The sequence below is a fragment of the Fopius arisanus genome, unplaced genomic scaffold (genome assembly GCF_000806365.1).
Source record: "Fopius arisanus strain USDA-PBARC FA_bdor unplaced genomic scaffold, ASM80636v1 scaffold00071, whole genome shotgun sequence".
NCBI classification, from domain to species: domain Eukaryota; kingdom Metazoa; phylum Arthropoda; class Insecta; order Hymenoptera; family Braconidae; genus Fopius; species Fopius arisanus.
The window spans coordinates 197,809-223,456 of record NW_011887810.1 but is presented as its reverse complement, the minus strand read 5'-3'; the positions used below and the strand labels follow the sequence as shown (position 1 = coordinate 223,456).

Genomic DNA, 25,648 nt, shown 5'->3' with positions numbered 1-25,648 from the left:
ACAATTGAGGGGGTGGTGATGGGGTGCATTACAGTCGATTGTTTAATCGACTATTGGGGATTGCAGATGCAACGGGCGGGGAATGTAATCCCTATTTTATTTTAGTAATGGCAGCTATAAACTAGATCGTGACGACGGAGGCGATGAGTTACTTTTAGAAATTGTCGAGTACGCGGGTCGCAATGGTGCGGATTTTCGTAGGGATTTTGGGAGGCGATGATTTGGAGACGATCAATGAATCGGGGGAAATCCAATAATTGGGGATTGAATGGGATCGGATGAGGGGATTCGTTGAGGTGGGGGGTGGGCATTTTCACCGCGGATTTTGCGAATTGCGGATTTTAAAGTCATTCACGATTGCGGAGACATCTGTGAGGGTCCAATGGGGAATTGATTTTTTAATTGCCCTAGTTCTTACATTTCACACAAAGTACATTTTCATTTAAAAAATTAGATAACATTCAGTGAAAAACGCGTTAAAAAAACGTGCGTCAATATGTAATATAATATATCATTAAATTGCTAATCATTTTTTTTATCATGAAAATTTGAGGAAATTTCACAAAAATTTTTAATTTACGTCCTGATCTTTTTAGTACTAATTGATGAGTTGATGAGTGTTTAAATTCCACATTTAATTAATTAACACGGAGTTTTTACTCTGTATACTAAATTTAATTGATACATACTTAAAAATTATTTGCATGAAGCAGAAATTAGTTGTTTTTTCGGTTCGACGAATCAATTCGAGACCATTGGGAAAAAAAATCGTAAGAGGGAGGAAAGCCCATTTTACCCACCTACCTCCCAAAATTTTCGTTTTGTCAATGCATTGCATAAATTTAGGTGGAGGCTTTTGAGGGTAAGGGCTAGTCATTTAAGTATCAAAAATTATTGAGGAATGAGTTTTAGCTGAAGCCATAATTTTATCCTCCTCTCTCCTACAGGCGAAAATATACTGGTTCGAATTTCCCGGGAGACGGAACTTCCGGGTTTTATCGAATATGGCGGAGGATGTTACAATTCTATGCGCAGAGGGGGTGCGCACCGGTGCATTCGGGAACGAGACGCAACGCCGACTCAAATCTCAAACCGGCGTCCATTTTCCCCTCTCCTTCGTAATTATTCAGTGTGTTTATATGTGTGCACCGACTTCACATCACTTCGAGGGATTATTAAAAAAGAAATTGAGAAATTTGCATTAAAGTAAGTACCGAAACACTCTCCAATCTCAAATCAACTCCCACTTGTGTTGGATTTCCCGAATATTCACTGTCTGATGAGTAGTTTCGGAATTTTTGGTTGGCGGTACGAGGGGTTTTCTGAATTAACCTCTTTGATACTGGATTTTATCGATGAATTTGCATCTCCAGGGGAGAATATCGGGGGTCTGGTCATGCACGAGGGAAATTCCTGCGGGCAAGGGATCGGATAATGGTGTAATTCTGTTTCTTTTTTTTGGATTGTAGAGAATGGACGGTGCACCTCCCGGTCGCGGTGGTTTCAGGGGTCGAGGGGGTCCTGGCGGACCCATGAGGGGTCGTGGGGGCTTCGCAGATAGGGGAAGGTGAGTTATCAATTTTAAAAAAATGAGTTTTTAACACTTCTTTTAAGGGGAAGTTATGATTATTCCGAAAAGCTTTACTGTCTGTATTTGTCATTTCGATGGGAGAATTCAAATTTTCTGGGGTATTGTACGATTTATTGGAGAATATCAATCAAATCGATTTTTTTGGAAAAGTAATCGTTGAATTTAATTTCCTGGAAATTGCCGTGTACCTGTAATATGATAAGAATTAAAATTTAATAGCATTTTTTGAATAAAAAAAATCGACTCCATTATATGATTATGAATAAAATAATAGCAATATCAATTAAATTAATATAATAATTTTCATTTAATAATTTTTTTTGAATGATGAAATCAAATATCTCCAGATAATTAACTAAATATTTCTAATTAAACCTGAAGGGGTGGCCCAGTACGAGGTGGGATAATGAGAGGTCGTTGTGGAGGCCCTGGGCCCATGAGAGGCAGTCCCCCAGGTATGCGCGGACGTGGGGGGCCCCCAGGACGAGGCAGAGGTGGACACTATCCACCCGGGTAAGACTGACTCACGAGCTTTCATAATTAATAACAAATATCTCCGAATCTAAGAGGGCTATCAAAATTTTATGTCATTGCGGCCGGTAAAACGCGTTTCTAACCTCGCTTCGCTTGGATAAAAACGCGTATTCGGCCACAATGACATAAAATAGCATCATAGCCACGGCGAAAAAAGTGATTCTGACTCATGCGCGTTATAATCCTCGTCTCCGACTCGGACTATAAAGTCGCAATCGTCAGATTCCCTTTTTCCGTCCTAGGCGTGAAAAATACTATTTGTTAAAGCCTCATCTAGAGATCTCATTCCACTCCACAAAATCTGTGCTATAAAAAAATTCCCTATCTTTCTTAGATTGGGTGATATTCTCCGAAAAGTGAAGTCCAGAAGAAGTCGACTTGGTATTCTCTACCTCTGTTGATGAATTCATTTGCCAAGAGTTATTTTTCATGAATTTATGATTTTTAGAGGCCCTCCAGAGCCTGGATTAGCTGGAGGTCCAGGTGGTGGTCCTCCTCCACCACCAGGTATGGGTGGACCCATGAGAGGTGGATCCAGAGGAGGTCCAGGGGGATTCAGGGGGCGAGGACGTGGTGACTTCTCCAGGAGTGACAGTCGAGGTGGAGGATTCCGTGGACGTGGAAGTGGATCAGACAGAGGGGGACGAGGCTCCGGGTATGGGTGAGCTATTTTTTTTATCTTCGTATTACAAAATTTATACCGCGGAAGATCACTAAAATATTTCTCATCCTCGAGGGTGATGATTTTTCTTCTCATTTTCACGTTCGTCTTCTCAAATTTTCTATTTTCAACGCTGAATGTCTTTCCATGAATTATAAATATTTTCTCAGAGGATTTTCGAGAGGCGCTCCACGAGGTGGAATGGGTCGTGGGGGTCCAGGATCATTCGGTGATCGAGGTGGACGAGGAGGAGGCAGTGATCGTGGAGGTCGAGGTGGACCAATGAAACGAGGAAGACCTCCAGGCGTTGGTGGACCACCAAAACGCCCCAGATACGAACCACCCCCACAGCAACCCGCTAATGGATATGCCACACAGCCCGCCAAGTAATTATTTTTCTTGACAAATATCTGTTCGTTCAATCAAGTGATTCAATCAATTAGTAAACAATTATGAACGTAAGAATTCTATTTTTCTGCATAAAAAGTAGAAGTAATTTTTAGAGAAATATCTTGAAGTCTAAGAAATATGAAAAAGTCTAATGAAAAGTCGGCTGGTTACTCTCTTGTTAATTAATTCATTGAGCTCAATTAATTTATCGTCATATGTCAGTCAGGGATATGGAGGTCCTGGGAACGGATACAGCCAACCTCAGCAGCCCCAGGTGACCGGATATGGGGCACCAGGTGGCGGCAACACTGGATATGGACCACTCCAGGGTGGTTATCAACAGACAACATATCAGAGCTACGACAGTTATCAGCAACCATCGGATTACACACAAGCCGCGGTAACTAATGATAATTATGGTGTGGTCGATGAATTTGTCGCAGTGCTTGAAGAGTTGCTAATATATTATCGTTAGGCTCCTTTCCTTTTTTTACATTTTTATGATCTTTCAAAAAGACCCCTGCTGTTACAATAATTGGTAGAAAAACGAATTATCTAATTAATTAAGAAGTAAATCAATGTAAATAAATTATCGTAGCCAAGTTGCCTTTAAGTAATTTCGATTCACCAAATTCATTGCAAATGGGGAGATATTTTTTATAAATTCAAATTAATTTCTGAGAAATACTAAAAATTCTTAATTATTGTAACAGGGATACGCCGCTCAGGCACCAGCAGATAACAGATACGTTCAGGCGCCAGCAGCTGGTGGATTCAATGCAGACCCTTACAATTATGGAAAGGCACCACCACAAGGTAAAATTACTGTTTATTTCTTTTGGAACTTGCATGTCTGTGAAGTGAGGACTCAATAGAATTGATATTAATGTGTGGGTTGGACAGTGAATTACCAACAGGAAGCAGTTGCTCCTGCACTCGGTGGTGGTGATGATGGTGGCGGTGGTTACCCCCCTGGAAATCCTTATGACGATCAGTCTTGCAATCCCAGCGTTATGACAGGCCGAAGCGGTGGTTACACGACACACGGCTACGGTTAGTCCCTAGAATTATTTAGTATTATTGTTTCCTCTCAATCCTCACTCCTCTTCCTCTAAATTGTCTAATTCCGCCCACTTATCAGACATTTGCTCCGTAAACTCATAAGATCCTTATTATGAAAGTTGAAAGTTGAAACACAAAAATGAAGTTTGCCGGAGTCGAAATATTTCGAAACGCGTAGGACGTATTCTCATTGGTCAATTCGCACCGCCAAATTGAAATTCGGCGCACGGAGTGTGCAGTAGATCTCGATAATTTAAAAAGAAAAGAAACTTCAAATGTATTCGCAAATTTATATTGATTATTTTTTTAATTATATATTATGTCGTAATATTATTTCTATTTTTATATAATAACACTAGTTTACAGAGCAATTGACAGAATAATTGTTCATTGTATGGTACAGTATTATTTATTTAAAATTTCAGTTGCAGAAAATGTCTCTTGAATTTTCTCCCACAATCCCTCTACATCGAGAACAAAGTAATTAACAGTCTTAAACTCAGAGAAAAAGGAATCACTTGCTTCATGAAAAAGTTCAATGAAGGAGAAATTAAATTTTAATTTATCAATGATTTTTCTGTGGAGCAAGGAGTCTTTACTCGCTGTTCTCCTACATTTTAATGGTGCATTCTATGTCGCCTGTTAATCAGTTGATTAGGTAATAATTTGTTGATTGCTTTTTCAGATTATTCGACTCAAGATGGTGGTTACGGAAAACAAGATTACGGTAAGTACCAGGCAGTTGAAAGCCAATACTATTGAATGAAGCGAGAAACCTAAACTAGTATCGGTACAAATTTTCGAACCCATAATATTAAATTAAGTACGCAATCAGAAATATTTGACGGAGATTGAAAAAAAAAAATCTGAAAATCCAGAGAGCGAAGGGGAGAACCCAGTGAGAAAATTCATAAACTCATGGGACAATAACTTTTTAAAATCTCACTGTATATTTTGTTTTGCCAACTTTTGTTCTGTCTCGATGAGAAAATAATCCGTAGGATCGTAGAATTTTGATTTATAAATTCGACTTGTAAAGGATCGATGAGACCTCCAATAAATGCACAACTGCTGAAATAATAAGTCGAAATGTTGAAAATGAGACTTGAAGAATTATTCGGAAGTCAATGAGATGAATTACCAGAGAGGCTAATGTTCGCAGGTGGCAGTGCTGGTTACGAATACACCCAGTCCCAGCGACACTATTAATATAAAAATTAAAAAAATATAAACTAGCAGGAGAAAGAATAAATATTGAATTCATCACTTTGAAAATATTGAACTTTCAAATTTAGAACACTGATTTTTTACTAATTATTACTGATTAATCGTTCGAAACACCTGACGAATTGCCAGTGACAAAGATTATTACATTTAGAATTAATTTTCAACTGCAACAAGTAGAATATTTATCTCGATAATTGTCACCTGGAAATTTTCAAAACCTTAGGCAGAAAATAGGCTCGAGATATAAATAGAACCACAAACATAAAAAACCATGAACAATAACGAGAGTGTTTTATAATTAAGTCTTGCATTGACAGTTTAATTGTCATAAGAATGAACTTCTTGTGTCAGCCTTTTTATTCTCTGAACTGAAATAAAAACACCGAAAATTGTATAAAATGAATTTAGATGGATATGTATTAATTGTGAATGAACATAATCATTTTCATGGAGAAAATCATTTTAAGAATGAAAATTTACTGAATCATCATCATCTTTAGTTGTTTTTTTTTAAATATTTCTCTTTACGTTTTAAATAGTCACCACTCATTAGAACAGCGATTGATTGAATTGAAGAATATCAACAAATTTCTTTAAGTGCTAGGGTAACTAGATTATTTTGAGTGCCGAGGTATGATTTTATTGTGGATGAAAACCATGTACAAATGACGATTATTTTGTTTTTCGTAGGTAATGAAAGACACTTGACAATTACATGAGAAAAACACTCACGATTAAGTATCAAAAATATCGCCTTTTATGTATGATTTATTGAATTTTCCTGACAATGAAGGAGGAAATTCATGTGTCGATGCATCATTTTTCTTAAATTTAATTCGAAGATAATTCAATTTAGAACATGTGTATGACGAGAATGAAATGACAGCTGAAAAAAATATGAAGATAAGATGACGATAAAGAAATCATCAGCAGAACATAAGAAGAACAATTTCCCCTTTTTTCATTGCCTCCTCACCCCTTTGCACAAGAGTGAAAAAAATCATTGACCACTATAATGAATGGAATTGAGATGATTATTAATTCATGCTAAACCAGCTAAACTGCCGAATAGGAAACCAGCGAAATCCATTAGACTGAGAGCAACGCAATAATGGGGGCTATAATGGCGTCTCGTTAAACAGTGGCAAGTAATTTATGAGAGAATTAATGAGAGAACGTAGGTATTCTGCACTTGATAAAGAAAACTAAGATATCGTTGTCCACAATCATCCACTGATGGACATCACATTTCCATTATGAATTTCATTGTTTTTATTTCATTTTTTTACTGTGATTTTGGTGAGGGGAGATCATTTTGGGATGGAGAAATACTGCCATTTCGAAGTGATTGTCATGAAAAATGACTTGATCTCATTTTTAAGCCCAAAACCACATTTTCAGAATGATAAGGACACAAATTTTACTGCTTTAAATGATTCCTTTTACTTTTACCTATGACTGATTAATTTAAAGAAATAATTGCCTCCACTGACTCTCCCCTGATGACAGAAGAGAATTCCTTTGAAAATTTGACAACCCGATGACAGTAATATTGAAATCGCAGGCTTCTCCAATTTCATGTGATTCCCCTTTTAAATAAAAAGCCAATATAAGACTTGCCTTATTGGAAATGAAGGATAAAAATCAAATATAAAAAGCCAAAATGGAATGATCGAATACGAAAAGAGACGAATAAACCAATGAAACCGAGTGAAAAGAGAAAAAAATCCAAAAGAAAGAACAAACAAACAAATACAGTAAAGTAAAATGCTGAACTTCTTAATTACATAAGAAAATGCAAAATAAGAAACTACGGTGACCGATTTAATCAGGTGAGTAAACCAATAAATCAATATATATCCGTAATTTGTTTGTGATCAATTCATGAAAACCACAAGATAAGATAGTTGTAAGATAATTAAATAAAAAAAGCCAAGAAAGCCTAATGCACTTGAACAGTTCAACCAAAATTACAAATCTGAAGAAACCAATGGAATTCCTTGTTCTTGAAACTCATTGAGTTTCGCACAGGTCTCATTAACTCATTATTGATGATTATTCATTTACTGATGAAAGCATGGTCATGAGAGATAGATTTATTTTAACGTGAAATTCAACGCAGAAACTGTTGAGCGACAATGAACACAAAAATTGATCAATAACGATTAAAAAAAAAAGTATGCTATACTGACTATTTGGTACGTGCGAAACACGAGATTTCCATTCGATAGGTAGATAGGAAAAATCAGTCAAGAGAATGAGAAAATAGATAAATTGATTTCGAAGGACGAGGTGAAACGGTTCCTCTGCAAACGTCAATATCTCAGGATGTTTCGGTGCAATTTCAAAATCGCCATCATTGACAATTTATTCAAGGCTTTCAGACGACAAAAAAATATATGGTTTCGTATCTAAGATGTTGAACGTTGCCGAGGGGCTTTTATCCTGCTGTCTCTTAATAATTCTCTAGATTTCAAGAGCTCTCTAATTTTAATTCTATGAGTATTTCATACGATTTATTTATGGGGTGAATCGTCCTGTGAACGAACTTGTCCAGTGGATCAATCGTTTGATGGAAAAAAAAAAAATATTTGGAATTTAAGGAATTGCCTTTTGCCTGGAATTATCCAGTATTTGAGTTATTGGATTCGTTTGGTCACTGGATAATTCACTCTGATTTGAAATAAAATGCGTGAAACTAAAGATTTGATTTTTCTCTAGGATAAAAACGCCATTGACTCGTTCAAGAGGACTTGAGAGCCTGCGATCACATGACTGGTGCATGGCTTTACCAAAAGACCAGCAGTTCAGCCTCGAATGTACAATAATTGATACATTTTCACCAGGAGAACGTATCGAAACCATGGAGAATATGATGATGAGTAATGGTGAATTATAAGTCATTCAGTTAACGAAAATAAAGATTGAACGGTAAAAATGCCTTTATTTGTCAACTGTTTTGTTATTATTTCAATGAAATATATGACGTAGAAGTTGTTCGACCCATTCTTCTGTGCTCATGACAGTCTTAATACTTGAGTTATTGTCGTAAGGAGATATTAAAAATTACAATTAAAAAATGACTGATGTTTTCTCGTTTATGGTGAGGTAATCACAATGCAGCTGAATCATTATGGCTGACAACCACAGAAATCTTTGAGGTGATCTGATCAATAGATGAACGAGTCGATTTCAGGGATAATTGTACGTTAATTAGAATTTACAAATGAAGGGGTAAATACTCCGGAAGAACTTGTGCATTTTCTGTTCGAAATCGTTCAGCTATTGATCGAGACAATCCTCGTCTCATACTTCCCTAATTACAAAAGATAAATCGCTTAAACATAAAAAATAACGAGATGCTTATGGCGATGAAGGACTAGTTGATATCATGTGGTCAATCGTCTCTTTTGCTGATCGCTGGATAGTAATGTCACCTGAACGTAACTGTGCCCCTCCCTCAAATTAATGAGCCTAAATAGAAAATTCAATTAATTACAATGAATTTATAAAAAATGCATTTACGCAATCATAAATATCTCCAGATTGGAAGATTGTAATTCAACAGATTTATTCCAATCGATTGATTTTCTCAAGAGATATCGAGCAAGACTGGAATGATTTCACTGAAAATTCTCTGTTTCGACCCCCCACTCGATTATCTCATTGATCATTCAAGTAATAATAAAATAAATTACCGATTACGTTCCTGTTGCTGTATGTGCAGCCTGTCCCCTCTCCTGAGAGGCAGAATAACACTAGTGTAGCAAGAAGCCTCAGTGGCAGAAACAGCTGATACAGTTGCACATTTTATAACTTTCCGCGTTGTCGATGAGCCCTCGGAACTCAGTAGAATCCAGTAAGAGTAATGAGTTTTTTCCCCGTAGTAATATATCTGTCAAGCCACAGGTTTTTCTCACCGAATCAACGGAATTGATAGGACAAAGGTGAATGATAGCTTCTTACTCACTTGAGCTGAGATCATGTACAGTCCATTGGCAGTTACTTCAATGGATCTTTTGTCCTCGACCAGATGGAATTTATTGAAGCCATATCGAGTCTCGTTGCGTTTCACCCAAGGACCGATGTAGACTGAAGGATTTCAAGATGAATTTTATTATCCAGAAGGAGAGGACAATGTCAAAACGATAATTCCATTGTTATATTACTGGTCATCATTATTATATTATTGGTGTGAATAATTTTGCTATTCACTTCCAAATCGATTCTCTGTTTGTCTTCATTATTACTCAACTCTTCTATTTTTTTTTCTCCCAGTTAGTACTAATTAAAATTGATACTTCAGGTGTTTTTGTTGAACGCAATCTGAATGAATTGTATATTTCTGGATTGATTCAGGGATGATTATCTTCATTAAATTCCATTCGAGAAGTAAATAACAAAATAAATTATTGATTTCTAATACTTTTCAAGTACAACTACCTGTATCTGTGACGTGTTGCTCAGGCACAGCACCGACGAATGTAGCCACCAACGGTCCTTCAATAAAAAAACCAAACATTCGAGACTGAAACAATTGATCGATAACTAATTGATTAGTCAAGCAAGCAAACGCCTCGAGTCGTTAGTCACATCAATTGGGACTTTGCAATAATTCTCTCACTTATGAACACGATAATTGAAGATCAAAATAGAATTTTCATTTTCCATTGAACGTTTTGACGAAATATTTCATTAATAATTTTTCATGGATTGAATTGATGGTGGTGAATATTTTCTTCAATTCACATGTTTGATTTGATGAAGGATTAATGCAACCCAATAATCAATCGATCATGATATTTAATAACAATAATCGTCCAAGTGTACCCAATCGCCTGCGACTGCGTTTAGGCCTCCGTTTGATCTTTCTTCGTTGTTTACCTCTGACCTCCTCCCTCTTAGATCTTCCCCCACGTGCATCACTCCAAAGTGTCTGATTGTCACTCGTAACGTCAGTTAAATTACTCCTGTCAACCATGACAACCGATCTCTCGATTCTGCTCGGTTGAAATAATCCCTTACTCGAGAGATTGTCTTCATCATCTTCACTTTCATTAGAATCTTCGTTGATGAGCTTCGGGGATTCCACATGAATCAGAGGGTTTCGATAGCTCCACCGATTTATCCTGTTCAACCTTTCGTATCTCAACATGAGAATCACAAGGTTCGAATTCATTGAATTCATCTGAAAGAAATCCGTTGTCACTGATAATCATATTTGATGACAGCTGGTAACTATTTTTGTTTGTTAATCTACTTTCTTCTGAGGCTTTGTTTCTCGGGATATCTGATATATCACGTCATGATGAGATTTTTGAATCAGAACGTGCCTTATGGTGACACTGGAGAGACTATTTAGGATAGTGTGTCACATCAGTGATCTAATACCCGGGGTTTTTGCTGGATTGTTGAAAATTTTGGCAAATATTTCTCGTATCTTTCTTCGTTATAAATTCCGGAAAACTTTGAGGCACTTGTTTTGAGTAGAAGTTGTTGATTTTTAAAATTTTAGAATTACTTTACTGGAATTTTGTTGATAAACATTGGCATTCTGAATTAATTCGAAATACCAAAAAATTGACAACTTTTCAGAGAAATCAGAAAAACTTTCATAATTTCAGGATTTTTCTTCTATAATCGAATGCAATGAGCACATAATATTTTTGGAATAAAACATCATTCAAAAACAGTATTGTGACGGAGTTATTATAATAGATTGAAAATTTAATGACAGAAGTGATTTCACGAGTGAGAATTAACAACATATAAATAAATGAATGAAAAATGTGCAATGCGTAAAGAATATTGCCTCACCTGTGCTTCCAAGACCCGTACCTCCCTCTTCAGTTGTGAAAATATAAAAAAAAATGCAACAGTCATTAAAACAATAACTAAACTCTGGGTTCTTTGGAAAATCTTTGATCTCTTGCTGTTCGATAAGGAGACACTCATGTTTACATTGTACTCAAACACTTTCCCCGATGTATTATCCACGGTATCGGCGATCCTAATCGACGTCTCTCTCCTCATTTTTTTCTCCATCTTTCCAACGACAAAAAAAAATAACAAATCGTTATCACTTATGGAATCGATGTTATCACTTCCTGGTAGGATTATCCGCTGTGGGAATCTGAAAAAAACACCATTTTCCCAATTTTTTTGGTACGACAGATTTTTTTGTTTTGTTTATCACTTTTAAAATAGCAGAATTTTGGAGGGAGTGGGAGGGGTTCGAGGTGTGTTCACCTCGGGGATAAAGCGGCAACTGGAAAGTGTTTAGTCCATTCGTTCACGTGTACATACACTCGAGGGTATAAAATCAAGCGGCAATATCGTTCAACTGCATTCCGGAGGGGAAATACTTGGAGTAGAGGTGGAGTGCGACTCAGTATTTCAGGGGATCTGATTACATTTGGCCGGAATTGCAGCAGATTACTTGAAATTTGAATTGCAACGGGGAAGGGAGGAGTTGTTGTTCGTGGATTTCTGGGAATGCGGAGCAATGTTGGAGATATGAATGAGTGGTGCAGTGGGATGGCACAAGGAGATTTCACCGGTTTTTGGAAATATCGAAAATTCACGATTGCACATCATTGGATTCAATTTTTTTTTCTTGACAGACTCTGGAAGACTTGGATTTTTCATAAACTATCAATAGTTTTGGCGAAATTTCGGGGCTAATTGCAGTGAAAGGTTGGAAATCTTAGGAAAATTAACGTAATTAATTAAATAATTTAATTATCGTAAAACCGATAAATTTCGAGAATTCGGATAAATGTGAATTGCAATTTAGAGGTACAAACAATCTTTTGAAAAATCAGTGAAACCAGAATATTTCAGTTTTATTAATTCATAAAAATTGATATTAATAATTATTGGTAATGAATTCTATATTATAATTCTTGTTAAATGGAAATGTATTTCGATAATTCTAACCATAATTTCCAGATCAATTATGACTTTTTCATATAAATCGTTCAATTATTGATATGAATAAATTTAAAAAATTAAAAAATACTCAAAAAAGCTGCAGAACAATGAAAAACTGAAAATTTCCAACTGTATCCTCGCAATTTCAATAATAATTCCCTTCTATAATATGACTCTTCCATATAAATAATTGTATTATTGACATAAATAAATGAAATAACATAAAAAAACTCCAGAATAATAAAAAAAGCGTGGTCTGTTCACATAAAAATTGCCAACTGTGTTCCCGCAATTAAAATAATTGCCAGATAAATCATGAGTCTTCGATCTAAATAATTGAATTATTGATATAAATAAATAATAAAAAAAAAACAGACCTTGTAGTGCCATCGTGGACGCTCCAACTGGCAGAAAGAGAAATTGATATTCCTCTCCAGTTGTATCCTCTTGGAATAAATCGATGAATTATCGAGTTGAGAAGAAAGGCAGAGGATCCCAACGGTTTCTCACTTATTTCAGGTTGTCGTCGCTCTGAAGACGGTCCATCTCTTTTGTTTACCCGTGCGCCCGGTTTTTTTTTCCCCTCAAACTATCGTACAATTTTACCAAAGGTCTCACCAGTTGCACAGCTTCGGCTTCTCCCCACTTGTACGAGATGTAAAATGCCTCTTTGTTGTTTGGTGTATTCCCTCTGCCAACGCCTCTCGCCCACAAATCCCTAGATCCCTAGATCATCGATATCCCTCTTTCCTCTCCCTTCGCCGATTTATCCCGCCACCACCCGCCCCACCCGCCCCTCCTGGTCCATCCACCCCCTCCCGGCTCCATTCACCCCCTCCCGGCATTATCCACCCCTTTCCTTCTCCATTCAATTTCACAATCACTACAATTTTTCATCAATTAGCTAATTGCTAAATGTAAATGATAATTTCTTGAAATTTTTAGGCATCTGAGTTTCCTGATTGCATGACTTTTAATTCAATTTCAATTGAAATATTCATGTAATTTATTATTTGTCTAGAAAATTTGAGAGGATTGGATTTTCGTGGGAAATTAAGTGAATTTTCTAATGGAGTGAAGGTCCAGGGAAATTACTGCGGGATTTTTCCATTCGATCTGAAAATTGAAAATTCCTGGATCATTTTATTGAATTATGTAATTCGTCGATGAAGAGTTTTGTTGTTAAAAATTACAGCTTTTTACTTGAAATTTTAAGGGCAGCTTTAGAGTTTTTAATAGTCAGTGGAATCAATGGAGTTATCAAATTCAAAATTTACAATTGTTTGTGTAAGAAATCAAATATTCCTGTGTTTTTTTAATTTAGAAATCACTCCTGAATTGTCAATTAATTATATATTGATGGATTCCAATCACCAAATATTGAGAATAATAAATAGTATTGTTAATGCCATTATATTTAGCGAATCTAATTCTAAACATCTCGCCTAAACCGAACAATCTGATCTAAACAAATATAAAATCTAAAATATAAAAATTCTACAACTTTGACTTAAAGAATGGAAAATCTTCTGAAAAATAAATCAACATTGAAATTACGACTGATAAAGTATAATTCCTGAAACATAATTTTCTCTCAGCGTCTAACATTTTATTTAATTAACTTCTCAGCCTCTGGAGTTAATTAATCATCCGACGTGATTTTTCTCGAGTTTATTATTATTTCTCACAGTATTTTCAAAAAAATGCAATTTATTTATTTCCAGCTGTACGGCTTAAACACTTTTTAGAGTTTTTAAAAAATAATAATATTTTAGAAATATTTTTGAAATATTCCCGATACTATCACTCAGATGTTGTGAGTGCATTGCGATTATTTCGCCATGTGCAAGCTGCACTTGCATCTGTTTGGCGGTAATTTTTTTATTTGAATTCTCTTTAATTTTAGATTCTTTGGGAAAGGAATAACGCGAAACATACCGCGCATTTTCTAGTATTTATAGATCCTCTTGATCGTACGCTGCAGATGAAATAGAGGAGTCGGAGGAATTGATAGTGAAGAGTCGATTAATATTAAAAATAATTCAATACAAATAATTCAAAACATTTTCTGTTTTCATTTTCATCTATTTTGTTTTTGCAATTGTACTTGTAATTCCCGTTGCCCGAAGAAAATTCATTTTGAAAAACTATATGGAGCTTTGCATAAGATTTTGGTCATTATTTTTTCCCTTTTATTATTTTTCATTAATTCTTCCATTTCTTTCGGGAAGGCAAGCTTCTATTATATCCTCTGAGGTACTAAAAAGTGGGTCATTTCAGATTTCAGAAGGAGTCCCTCTAATGTATCCACAAAACTCGTTTCCCAAGGACGGAATATTTAATTGTTTATTTCAAAAGTTGGAAACCTGAAAAAAAAATCGACAATTCCGGGTCACCACAGGACGAAAATCCCGGATTGGACTCCAATTTATTTAACTAATTCCTAAATAAAAACAAAAATTGGGGCGAATTAAAATGAAGTTGCAATTAAAATAAACTACAATTGCTGCAGGAAGACACAAAATTAATGTTGAAATTACGATTCGTACTCGAGGTTTTGTAGATGAGTTTTTTATAAAACCAGTAGACTGGGAGTTGTAATTAGGATTTTTTTGGATTAATCGAGTCATGGGTAATACGAGATACCTGTGATTTTCAGGGATAGAAAATGGAGTGAGGAATTATGAAAGTGCATTTCGAGAAGGAACGAACAAAAGAAATATTTCGCGAGTTGAGTCATCAGCCTTGCAGCTGTCCTCTGATAATGTGAGATAATTACGGAAGTTTATTCGATTCCAACGGAATAAACCTAAAGTGGATTAGCCAAGGAAATTCACTAGTGAAGTGGAATGAGATAAATTCTGAAGACAATCTTTCGGCGAAACGTCGCAAGCTAATGGGTGTACAAAAAAAATGTATGAGAATGTTTTGTTGGAAATTTTCTCAGCTTAAAAAAATCCCCGAAACATTTTTCTCCAAATCCAATAGATTCCGCGTTATTTCCAAAATACTCTGCCTCAATTTTCCAGATTCCTCTCGTTTTATCCGGATCTGTGAAAAAAAATAATTGGAATATATGCGTAATATCTCAGAAACTAATGAATTTACAAAAAAAATTCATAATCATTTTTTGTTGGGCATTTTCCGAGCTTGAAAAAAGTTCCATAACATTTTTTCCTAAATTCAACAGTTTTCGAGTTATTACGAAAAGCATTCTGCCTTAATTCTTGGGCTTTAGTTTTACTAAGACCAAGAAAAAACACGAGTATTTTCTTAATATCTCATAATCCAATAAATTTACACAAAAATCTCATAACCATTTTTCCTCCAAAATGCCCTGATCTTCAAAAAAGCCCGAATGCACTTTCTCGTAAACTCATTAGTTTCCAAGATACCCCGACAAAACTGAAACTAAAATGCCACCACAAATGGAGATCAAGTCTCTCGGTCCGGAACTTATTTAACCGAGAAACTCTCACGGTAAAAAAAACTTCTTCGAATACAACTTGACACGCCTCGTCAACGAAAAGTTGTACTCATTCACAGTAATCCCCGAAACAATTAATCGATAACAAAATGTTGATAATGCAATTCAATCCGCCGTGATTTATTTCTCCTAAAAATACGTGGTGAGAATTGAGAATGTGATACGATCATCTGACATCATTCACGAGTTATTCGAGTACATAGCATGCCTAATTATACTCAACGTATTTAATAAACTTATGTATGTGGGCGAGAGGCAACTGGCCTTATTCCAGGAAATCCTAATTTCGCTTCAAAGTCAAGTATTCCACCAGTCACATCATCAATATCTCTCATCATGTCTCCACAATTGCACTCTGCAATATCTCCACAAAATCCCAAAATTATTCTCTATTTTATCTACATAATTACAAAAAAAAATATAACAACCCAATTACACACGCCTAATTGTCCATTTGTTGAATGTTAATCGATCTGAAAACTTTTACTTAAATTAATTAGCTGCAAAAACAATATTTTCTTTTCCATCAACTTTTATTTTTTCTTCCATACGTTATACCAAAACTCCCACTCCTCCATGACTTCTCTAATTAGCTGATTTAACTTTGCTGATAAAACCCGGAAAATCCATTACGATAATGTGGAAATACCTGACGCAAATGAAGACATTTGTGGGGACTACAGGACTACTACAGAAGGGGCGGGTCCCACAAAACATTTTAACAGAATCTCTCTTTTTTTTATCAATTTTTTTTAGAGAAATTAAATAGTTAAAGCTAGAAAAAGTCACGAAATTGGTTTCAATTTACAATCAGTTTAGAAATCAATACTGTGTATTAAAAACTGATGGTTTTTTATTCTTTTCAGAATTGATGATTGATTTATTTGTCTGCATAATCTACCGTATCATGCATTTTCCTGTAAGAACGGAATTCCAATAGATAGGAATTCCTTGAACATTCCTAAGAACCAGAAGTCCAATGATTGACTGTTTAATGAATTTTCACTAGATAATTTACCAAAATAAAATTTTCAATGCGGATTGTTCATGCTATTAGAGATAATTACTGCGAAAATTGCTCGAAATTCGAGGAGAAAGTGTCGGATGGAATTCCAGAGGAAATTCCGAAAAGTCTAATCCTAGAAAAATTCCCGGAAGTGTCCTGGTGGATGGGATAAATTCAATAAAATTTTTCCGCTGGTAATGATACGTCAGCATGGATTTTCGTGTTCCGTGGGGAGAGATGGTAAAAGACTATCCGAGACTGAAGACTAAATAGTGAAATCATCCCGGGATCAGTCGACACTCGTCCGCGTCGCCGGCAGAACGTACTCATCCGATTTCAATAAAAAAATCATGTGACCTGAAATAATTGCTCCCCCCAAAAATGTGAAATAACTAAATAAAAATAATCCAAATGCGAAGATAATCCTGAAAACTAAAGTCCCATCACCCCAGATGCCTGTGATCGAACCGATCGTATCGATCGATTGATTAAAAAAGTGCGACAAATTTTCACAAGCGGTATATTACCCCAGACAATGGACAAAATGACCTCAGTAATACCGGGTATTGACCGAAAAGTTCGGGTCAAGGGTCAAAGAAATGAGAAAGTATCCCCAAGTGATGACTCGACTCGCGCTTTTTTAAATTTTTCACGAGAAAATCTTAATGTTTCCCAATCGGACATTGAGCAAGGTATCACCAGGAAAACGTCTAAATGTTTAAAAATAAATCGCCAGATGCTGTTGAGTTTGTTGGCAATTTGTCTTGCAATTGTGTGTCTCGCGTTTGAGGCGATTAAGATTAAAAAGATAGTGAATAATGCGAGGGATATTGAAACGATCAAAGCCGATCTCCAGAACCTCAAGCAGAGGATCTACGAGGAGAATCTTCTGGAGGAAATCAGAGCCTTCGAGCAACAGGTGATTATCAATTATTACCAATTATTTCCTTTCTTTCGAGTAATAATTGACAGAAAAATTTACTCTCATGTTTCGAATTTACGAAAATACACAATAAAATTTAAAAGAATTGTTATTATTAATTGAGTGAAATTATTATCGTTTACTCATGATAGTCATTTCGATAGCAGATCACAATTTTAATTGGAATATTTAGAGATATTAATTTAGCAATAATTACCTATTATAAACCAATCGTTTTAATATTCAATTCATTAATTAATTCAATCATCAGTTGTACCCCGACGAAGATGATTTCAATGACACAGATCTCGACGATTACAACTCCAATTACGACGACTACGACGCAAATTCGAATAATTACGAAAACGATTATGAAACAACGTCATCAATGAGGAGTCAATCTGCGGTAACATCACGATCGGTACCAATTGCGGGAGATGAAACAATTTTATGGAGTCATCCTGAACCTGGAGAGACTGGTGAAGACGAGTCCAAGGAACAACACGCCAAGATCAAACGATTCATAACGGAAGAACCGCCGAATTTTTTGAATAGTGAAGCATTTCGCCGGTCTGGATCACCAAGTCTCCAGGATGATACGAACAGACAATCGACAAGGGCAAATCCTGGTGGTGTGATGTTTTCCAAGAAATATCACGATGACAGACGTCTCAGGATGCAGCAAAAGGTGAAGTAAAATGTTGAAAAAGTTTTTTTGCAGTCGATTAAATTATCCTACAAAAAAGTCTGTCCATATTTTTGATAATAATATATAGATAATCAATAGTTCAAGTCGATATCGAATAGAAATAAAATTGAGTTGACATTTTTTTGGTGTTACCTCCAGAAGCACGATCTGAAGAAATCCCTGGAGACGAGGGGCAAGTCTCGCAGACACATCCGTCCATCCCGTCAGATATTTGCTGCACATTATGGTGCTGACAGCACCCTTTTCCAAGGTGATGACGAGCACACGGGGAACGGTCGTGCCAGGCACAACGAGGGCATCTTCAAGGCTTGGAGGAGCAGCGATTGGATGGATGATCTTGGAATGAATCGGTATTTCTCTCTAGCCACAGATGGAAGATTAACTGTTCATGAGACTGGGCTCTATCTCGTTTATGCCCAGATTCATTACCTAGACGAGCATGATGAGAATGGATTCCATTTGCTCGTCAATGGGCGACCAATTCTACAGTGCATGGTTTGTATCCGTCTTTCATTAAAGCGAAAAAAATCGGGGAAATTAAAACGATAAATGATCATCAATAATCAATAATGTTCCATTTTTTCATTGTTCCATTAACGAATTAATGAGCAGTTGTGATTTACAATGTAGTGTTCATTTTGCATCATCATTTATTATTATTGCTTTCTTGCTACAAAGTTACTCCAATGTTGGTGCAATGTTGGTGCAATGTTCGTGCAATGCTGGTGTAAGGTTGGTGCAAGGTTGGCACAGTGTTGGTTCAATATTCGGCCATAATTGGCTCAATTAATTGTCAGATTCAACTAAATATCTCGGATAATATTTATTTCAATATTCCAACCAATTATTTGAGTACATTTTATTATTTTTTTTTTCATAGGTCTACAGCCCTGGGAATGGCCACAAAAGTAGATCGTGCTTCTCATCTCAAGTGACTTATCTGTTATCGAGCGATCGTATTGTTTTGAAAGAAGTTGGCCCTGCGAGATATACCCTGTTCCAACCCGATAAAAGTTTCTTCGGTCTCGTTAAACTAGGTGATAATAGACAAACCCAAAATCAAAACAAACACAACAGCTCGTTGCATCCACAAACTACACCAGTTCTATAGTTGTACGATTAATTCTACCTTTATTTATGATCTTTCTACTAATTTTGATACGAGTATTGTTTTTAGTGACGAAATTTGTTGTATCTATTGTAATGCTATTAATTATGTGATTATGTAGTGAAGAAGTTCTTTTTGTTTATTTTTTGAACGCATTTCTACTGCTGGAAAAATAATATTTCTAGAAATTCTAGAATATCTATTCACTTATAATAACATTAGAGCTTTGAAATTATCGGATATTTTCCGATAGGCTCGTTGAAAAAAATGAACGGTCGTTTTCCAGAAAAAAACACTCGCCCTTTGCGCTTGTGATTTTTTAAATCGGAACACTTGATAAACTCGTTTGTTTACACGGGGCCTAGAGGGAAATGTCCGATTAATTTCGAAACTCCAGTCTTATTCGGGGGATTATTTTTTTCAGTCAAATTTCAGCCGATGGAATGGCACCATGAGGCGAACTCTGTATTTAAAAAATGAGAAAAAATGTTTCAACTAAAAAAAGAGATTTTAAAAGACGGGAAAAGATATTTCACTCAATGAATGGCACAATTAAATTCAATCTGTTAATTCTAATCAGCGGTTGACACGATCCAACAGTTTTTTATCTCATATATATCGGTAAGAGACAAAATATTCGAAAAATACTCAGTATGATACCGAGTAGCTTCATCGAATGGTGCAATTCTATTGGCTGAAATTTGGGCGGAAAAGATAATCATCCGAATTTCCAAAAATATTTTCATAACACTTTCTTGAAGGCAATGAAGAGGAAAATTCTCGGAATTTCCAAATTTTTATTTTTCAAGTTGAAATTTGGTTTAGTCCACATTTTTACCAAGTGGTTGATATTCATAATATTGTCGAGCTCGATTACTGTCGACGTGAATGATATCCCCAGGATTATCCATCAAATCCACGATGTAATTAGGTCTTAGCAATCTCCTTGGCAGATGATTCCTAGAGGATTCCTTATGACACTGAGGAAGAGGCACCTCCACCCAGGATTTTCCGTACTCTCCACGAACCAGGGCTACAGGCAGACCAATTCTGTCCCCGATAATTTTAAACAGCACAGCTCTCTCCAGATATGAACCGAATCGCAATGTCCCGATAGGAATTATACTGGTCTCCAGAGTCTCTCGCAGCTCTTGGAGATGATTTTTCAATTTATCCGACATGCACTCACCCGATTCATTCACATCAGACAATTTGTGAGCGACAAATTTTCCCAGCAATTTCGCCCTCGATTCAATTCTGCTGATGTCTATCGCATCTTCATCATCAACGAAAGATCTGTAGAGATCATTTTATTGTTAGAACACATGACAAAAGTTGTCCTTGACTTAGAAATATTATTACATTTCGGTTTCTTCACTCGTCCGAAGAATTCGCAGGAACATATTGAGACTTTGGCACAGCAGAGGATCAGGCGAGAGCTGTCCAAATCTTTCAGCACAAGTGAGGGAAATCGAGGAGCAAATTCTATTACTGTCATTGTCCTCGAAGGCATCAGTCCAGTACAAAGAGCTATCACTTCCACCGGAGATCAGTCGAGAGATATTTTCATTCGAAAAATTAACTGTGTAGAGACATTGAATAGGACTGCACCTGGACGCCAACAGTTCTTTCAGCGAGGGAAACCTAGATGGAAATCAAATATGTAAAATTCCTTCAGCATGAATTTTTTATTAAATCCGATATTCACGTGTGACAGTGTCTCTTCTCCACGTAGAATCCGTTTTTAGTGATGTCATTCAATGAAAGACGACCCATGACTGCAAATTTTAAAGGCAAGTGCCCCGACAGCATCGTCTGGAGGCACGTCTCCCACGACGGAATTATATCTCGCATAACCCGACGATTCTTTAACAAACTCAATAAAAAATTGCAGAATGAATTAAAAAGGCGGAGAAAACCCGAAATCATCCAGAGAATATTTGTTTAAACATTAAAAATGGTTTCATAACAAAAAAAAAAAGTATTTTCCAAAATCGAAGTATCTAGAACAAATCGAGGAAACAAATGTTTCTTCAAATTATTTTTCTAATAAAAAAAAATACTTGGTTTATGTATCTTTTTATGTATTCAGGAAAATATATACTTTCTGCTACAAGACTCACGCATCTAGATATCCTATTCTAACGAACTCATCAATCAATATCTCATCGCAGCACAATTGTTGAATTAATTGAACAGCACATGATTGAACAGGAAGTGACTGTTCCGTGCAGATCAGCTGACAGAGTCTTTCCAGAAAATTCGTCTTCAGACATAACGTTCTCGCTTCCTCTTCGATGAAAAGATGAGATAAAATTGATACGGTACATATTTTGAGTTCATCCGCCACTTGTTCCTTCAAAAAATCATTCAAAAGGAATAATCATCCAATTAAAAAAATATAATCATAAAATTGAGTGGAAAAATAGTAAAGGGGATAAGTCGAATCTTAAAATTTAATTAAAAACGGATAAATCTCGGGAACTATCGATTTTCGGACGAAATATCAAATGACCTTCATCGAAGGAAATTTAATTAGCTTCAAAAAAGTTCTTCACGTGTTCCTCTCTTAAAGTGATAGTTCTCGAGATATGTCGTTAATTAATAAAAATATCGGATTCGATTTGTCTCGCTTTAGTGATTAGACTCTAGATTCTAGAGAGAAAATTTTACATTGAAAAATCTGGAGAGGATTTCTATGATCTCCGAGTGGACGAAAAAATTCCGGAATTTGGGCCTGAGGATCAGAGAATTTATAACATTCAAAAGCCCAAGTCTCACATGCATTGGAACATCTCTCTGGGTGATTTCAATTAATGACAAGTGATCATTCGAGGAAATGAGCGATCGCCCGTTTTTATGATTCCGGGAAATCACCTCTTTGATAGCGAATATTGCGTCCTCCTTCATCTGCCAGTCGATGTGTTCTGCTTTGAGAATTTCTTGAGAGAAACATTCATTATGGTAATGATAATCACATGTAATTAGAAAATATAATTAGAAAATGCGGGAGTACGCTTGGATTTTTAATAAAAATCTGAACATTCAGCACCGAATTCCAGCAAATTCTACGATTTAATTCACAAGAAATATTTAGAGGAAAATTCTGTAATGAGTCGTCGATCCGAAAATGAGAAAATTCAGGTGATTTGTAATTAATTTTAATTCGTACCAATTAATCGCCCTGTCACGTTGATTTCTATCAACTCGTTCATCACAGCTGTCGAATGGCAGATATTTTCAATGATCGAGCTAATTGGATTGATTATTTCAGGATTTAATTCTCCCTCGAAGTTCATCGAGATGAACTGGACTACTCCAAAATCCTGGAGGATCTGCAATAATACAGTTATACTATAGCCAAAATTGACGTTTTTGGATTTTTTTCTGACGATCTTTTATGGACGATCTGACGATTTTTTATGGAGTAGAACACCTTTAAAAATCTACAGTTGGATAAATTACCCGTTTGAATTCAGGTACCATTGATAGATTAGCCATCAACTGCATGACAATTGGATCTCTCAAATTCATCAGCTCTGACACTTCCTCGGAATTTATCAAAGAGCAGAAATACTCGGCCGTTTTGTAATTTCCAGTGGCGACAACCAGCACCTCGACAACCGGAAGATGGAGATCCTCCCAGTTATAATCCTACGAAATAAAAAATCGACAAGAACAATTAGAGATCCCCAGAAATACATGCATAAATTACGGGACTTTAATTTGTGCGTTTCTGTAATTTTCCGCATTACTCACACGGAAGATCTCCAGGAGTTTCTCCAATCCCTCGGAATCACGAAACTCTCGATGGATTTTCTCGTTTTCCCTCCGGATGAGAAAATTTTTTATGAGATACAAAGATGTCTCAGGGACACTCCCACTCTCATCCAAGTCCACTTCATAAAATAAATCGAAATTAAATTCCTGGGAAGACAGTGGGGGTTTAAATCGTTTCAAACATTTTTAAATTAACCGAAAATTCGATCGAACCTTCAACGAGGAAAGTCTGTTAACAGCGATGGGATTTGCCATCAATTTATCAAGTATTTCAAGACAATTTCCTCTCACATCTGGATCCACCGATTGGAGACCAATCAGAAGACTGTTAAGATGTGGACTCTCCAGGATTTGGTAGCTAGCAAAAATATCGTCTGCGAAATTTCGAAGAATTTTTGAAAGATTTTCCTGGGCTGCGAGATCTGACTCGTTGTGGAGAATATTAATAAACCGATGGAGATGGTTTTTCTCTGATTCATGATTTAAGATCATGGCTCGAGTGGATTCTAATACCGTCAATCCAGCGAGAAGATCCGAGGCAAACCTGCAGGAAGATTTCCTCTAAAATCGGCAAATACCGAATGAATTCTATTTTATAATTTTTTTTTAAGTCTTCTTAAAGAAAAACCTTCGAATTATGGAAGCCTCGTGTCCAACGAGGGAGACAACGTCATCCAGAATCCCATAATGCAAAAGAACAGTGATATTTTCAACCGATTTTCTAATGAATTTCGATAGAGCTGTCAGCGTGGACACGATAATATCCAATTCTTCAACCTTCAATAGTGAAATCACCGTGTGTAGATTTTTAACACTGATAACAAGAGTATCGAAATCAGTCTGTTCCATCATTTGCCGATCTTCCGATTCCCTCTGATCCAGATAATTTTCCTGAACGCAAAAAAATTATATTCAAAATTCCATAATTGTTTTCGCTATTCCATAAAAATTACTCGTGATTCTCAAACTGTATTGAAAAATATATTGAAGAAAACTTTTCGAATGAAGAATAATTTGTATAGAATCGCAAAAATTATTGTCTTGAAATTAGAGCCTCTTTTGTAGTGCAAAAATTAGAGGCTAAAGCGAAACATGTCATTTTTTTAATATTCATGTATTAGTTCTGAAAAACCCGACTTGCTCATATCTACCGATGATTCACTGGCTCTTGATGAATCACCGAGGGTCGGTGTTATCCGATGATGATGCGTTATTATCGTAATCAACCGAGCGAAATGTTGATGACGACAAATGACAGTAAACAAAGGACATCTGTTCGATATTCAAGTGATTCTATTGATCTGAATTTTCCCATTTCGATGAGAAAAGACCAAGTTCTTTGTTAAAAAGTCAACGATTTTTTGGATTGTCCTTCCTTGGGACTGAGCCCTAGATTTGTTCTTAATCTTTTCTTGGAAAAAATCTAGAATACCCTCAGTTTCATGCGTTGAATAAATTTTGGTGAGAGTGTTCGGTATGACAGCTGCATCAGCTAGCTTTTTAGAAGTTCCAGCTCTCAAGATGGATTGCGACTGAATTAAATAAACTTCATTTTGGCCTCGATGATTCCACTCTTCGACTTTATCATCATAAATTTAATTATTCTAGACTCTAGATTCCGTTTTTATTGTGAGAAGTTTGTGCATTTTAATTTGGCATCGAGTGCGGGGAATGTAGGAACGAAAAGTTTGAAAATGCATGTCAAATCTGGTGTATTAACAACGTGATAATATTTAATCATTGTTTTCCAAACAATATTTCATCTAGAACATATCTATGAAGGGTACGAACTTTCCTTTTTGTAGAATGGATCGAAAACATTCAATAATTGATAAAAAAAAATAACAAAAAAAAAATGAACTTTTTCTTTCTGGTATACCCTTTCAGGTCTATATGATTTTTGTTTTTTTTTTTGAAGGGAAAAACCTCATTCGAGGGCAAAAACCTGGTTTTATATTATTTGGTGGCCCTTTTCTACACATTTACCAAAACTTGTCCTGGTACAGTCGTCTTTTTTTCAGGACTATCAGGAAAAGTCTGAGATTAGAGTGCTATAAACTTTGACCGCCGGTGCCCGGGATCGAAGCTGGATCATTGGCATGCTCGTTGAGCACTCTAAGCGCGCAGAAAAATAATTTTTCATCTGTGAAAAAATTCGACATTGGTTCTGGATCTGGTTGGTTGGTTGATATGGTTGGTTGGTTGGTTGGTTGATATGGTTGGTTGGTTGGTTGGTTG

At 36.0% G+C, this 25,648-nt stretch overlaps 4 protein-coding genes across 12 annotated transcripts; 2 read left to right on the top strand and 2 right to left on the bottom strand.

Annotated features, from left to right (window-relative positions):
• The first annotated feature begins 972 nt into the window (after positions 1 to 972).
• Positions 973 to 8,350, top strand: LOC105269579 (serine/threonine-protein phosphatase 1 regulatory subunit 10). 4 transcript variants are annotated; one of them, XM_011309940.1, is made up of 10 exons: positions 973 to 1,206; positions 1,470 to 1,567; positions 1,973 to 2,104; positions 2,574 to 2,780; positions 2,957 to 3,172; positions 3,399 to 3,576; positions 3,890 to 3,992; positions 4,080 to 4,229; positions 4,924 to 4,965; positions 5,401 to 7,251. In XM_011309940.1, exons 2-10 carry the CDS (start codon positions 1,473 to 1,475, stop codon positions 5,445 to 5,447), a joined length of 1,170 nt encoding a protein of 389 aa, XP_011308242.1. In that variant the 5' UTR covers positions 973 to 1,206; positions 1,470 to 1,472; the 3' UTR covers positions 5,448 to 7,251. The 4 variants fall into 4 exon arrangements, with proteins under 4 accessions (XP_011308242.1, XP_011308244.1, XP_011308241.1 ...); XM_011309939.1 differs by having other exon boundaries at positions 982 to 1,206; positions 2,574 to 2,786; XM_011309941.1 differs by lacking the exon at positions 5,401 to 7,251 and adding an exon at positions 8,187 to 8,350 and having other exon boundaries at positions 983 to 1,206; positions 2,574 to 2,786.
• Positions 8,351 to 8,389: 39 nt separating this feature from the next.
• LOC105269581 (uncharacterized) lies at positions 8,390 to 13,037 on the bottom strand. 6 transcript variants are annotated; one of them, XM_011309944.1, is made up of 7 exons: positions 12,776 to 13,037; positions 11,283 to 11,598; positions 10,296 to 10,653; positions 9,906 to 9,965; positions 9,436 to 9,557; positions 9,164 to 9,360; positions 8,390 to 8,939 (listed from the first exon to the last, which is right to left on the bottom strand). In XM_011309944.1, exons 2-7 carry the CDS (start codon positions 11,508 to 11,510, stop codon positions 8,855 to 8,857), a joined length of 1,050 nt encoding a protein of 349 aa, XP_011308246.1. In that variant the 5' UTR covers positions 11,511 to 11,598; positions 12,776 to 13,037; the 3' UTR covers positions 8,390 to 8,854. The 6 variants fall into 6 exon arrangements, with proteins under 6 accessions (XP_011308246.1, XP_011308249.1, XP_011308247.1 ...); XM_011309947.1 differs by lacking the exon at positions 12,776 to 13,037 and adding an exon at positions 11,772 to 12,220 and having other exon boundaries at positions 11,283 to 11,510; XM_011309945.1 differs by lacking the exon at positions 12,776 to 13,037 and adding an exon at positions 11,772 to 12,219.
• A 4,142-nt stretch (positions 13,038 to 17,179) lies between these two features.
• egr (TNF superfamily member 12 eiger) lies at positions 17,180 to 19,758 on the top strand. The gene is made up of 4 exons (XM_011309938.1): positions 17,180 to 17,810; positions 18,085 to 18,501; positions 18,661 to 19,017; positions 19,403 to 19,758. The coding sequence occupies exons 1-4, from the start codon at positions 17,427 to 17,429 to the stop codon at positions 19,631 to 19,633; spliced, it is 1,389 nt and encodes a 462-aa protein (XP_011308240.1). The 5' UTR covers positions 17,180 to 17,426; the 3' UTR covers positions 19,634 to 19,758.
• LOC105269618 (uncharacterized) lies at positions 19,646 to 24,084 on the bottom strand. The gene is made up of 11 exons (XM_011310015.1): positions 24,039 to 24,084; positions 23,624 to 23,954; positions 23,490 to 23,529; positions 23,390 to 23,454; positions 23,096 to 23,284; positions 22,803 to 22,965; positions 22,304 to 22,572; positions 21,754 to 21,986; positions 21,339 to 21,506; positions 20,993 to 21,274; positions 19,646 to 20,926 (listed from the first exon to the last, which is right to left on the bottom strand). The coding sequence occupies exons 2-11, from the start codon at positions 23,900 to 23,902 to the stop codon at positions 20,452 to 20,454; spliced, it is 2,163 nt and encodes a 720-aa protein (XP_011308317.1). The 5' UTR covers positions 23,903 to 23,954; positions 24,039 to 24,084; the 3' UTR covers positions 19,646 to 20,451.
• Between the last annotated feature and the right edge of the window lie 1,564 nt (positions 24,085 to 25,648).

Coding starts and splice junctions, on each gene's coding strand:
- LOC105269579 (XM_011309939.1), top strand. CDS start 1,473: ATGGACGGTGCACCTCCCGGTCGCGGTGGTTTCAGGGGTCGAGGGGGT. Junction 1,568..1,972: donor GGCTTCGCAGATAGGGGAAG/GTGAGTTATCAA, acceptor TTAAACCTGAAG/GGGTGGCCCAGTACGAGGTG. Junction 4,966..5,400: donor TTACGGAAAACAAGATTACG/GTAAGTACCAGG, acceptor TAATGTTCGCAG/GTGGCAGTGCTGGTTACGAA.
- LOC105269581 (XM_011309944.1), bottom strand. CDS start 11,510: ATGGAGAAAAAAATGAGGAGAGAGACGTCGATTAGGATCGCCGATACC. Junction 9,966..10,295: donor ACGCAGTCGCAGGCGATTGG/GTACACTTGGAC, acceptor TTTTTATTGAAG/GACCGTTGGTGGCTACATTC. Junction 8,940..9,163: donor CAGCAACAGGAACGTAATCG/GTAATTTATTTT, acceptor TTTTCTATTTAG/GCTCATTAATTTGAGGGAGG.
- egr (XM_011309938.1), top strand. CDS start 17,427: ATGGACAAAATGACCTCAGTAATACCGGGTATTGACCGAAAAGTTCGG. Junction 17,811..18,084: donor TCAGAGCCTTCGAGCAACAG/GTGATTATCAAT, acceptor TTCAATCATCAG/TTGTACCCCGACGAAGATGA. Junction 19,018..19,402: donor GACCAATTCTACAGTGCATG/GTTTGTATCCGT, acceptor TTTTTTTCATAG/GTCTACAGCCCTGGGAATGG.
- LOC105269618 (XM_011310015.1), bottom strand. CDS start 23,902: ATGATCTTAAATCATGAATCAGAGAAAAACCATCTCCATCGGTTTATT. Junction 23,530..23,623: donor ACAGACTTTCCTCGTTGAAG/GTTCGATCGAAT, acceptor TATTTTATGAAG/TGGACTTGGATGAGAGTGGG. Junction 21,275..21,338: donor GAGAAGAGACACTGTCACAC/GTGAATATCGGA, acceptor ATTTCCATCTAG/GTTTCCCTCGCTGAAAGAAC.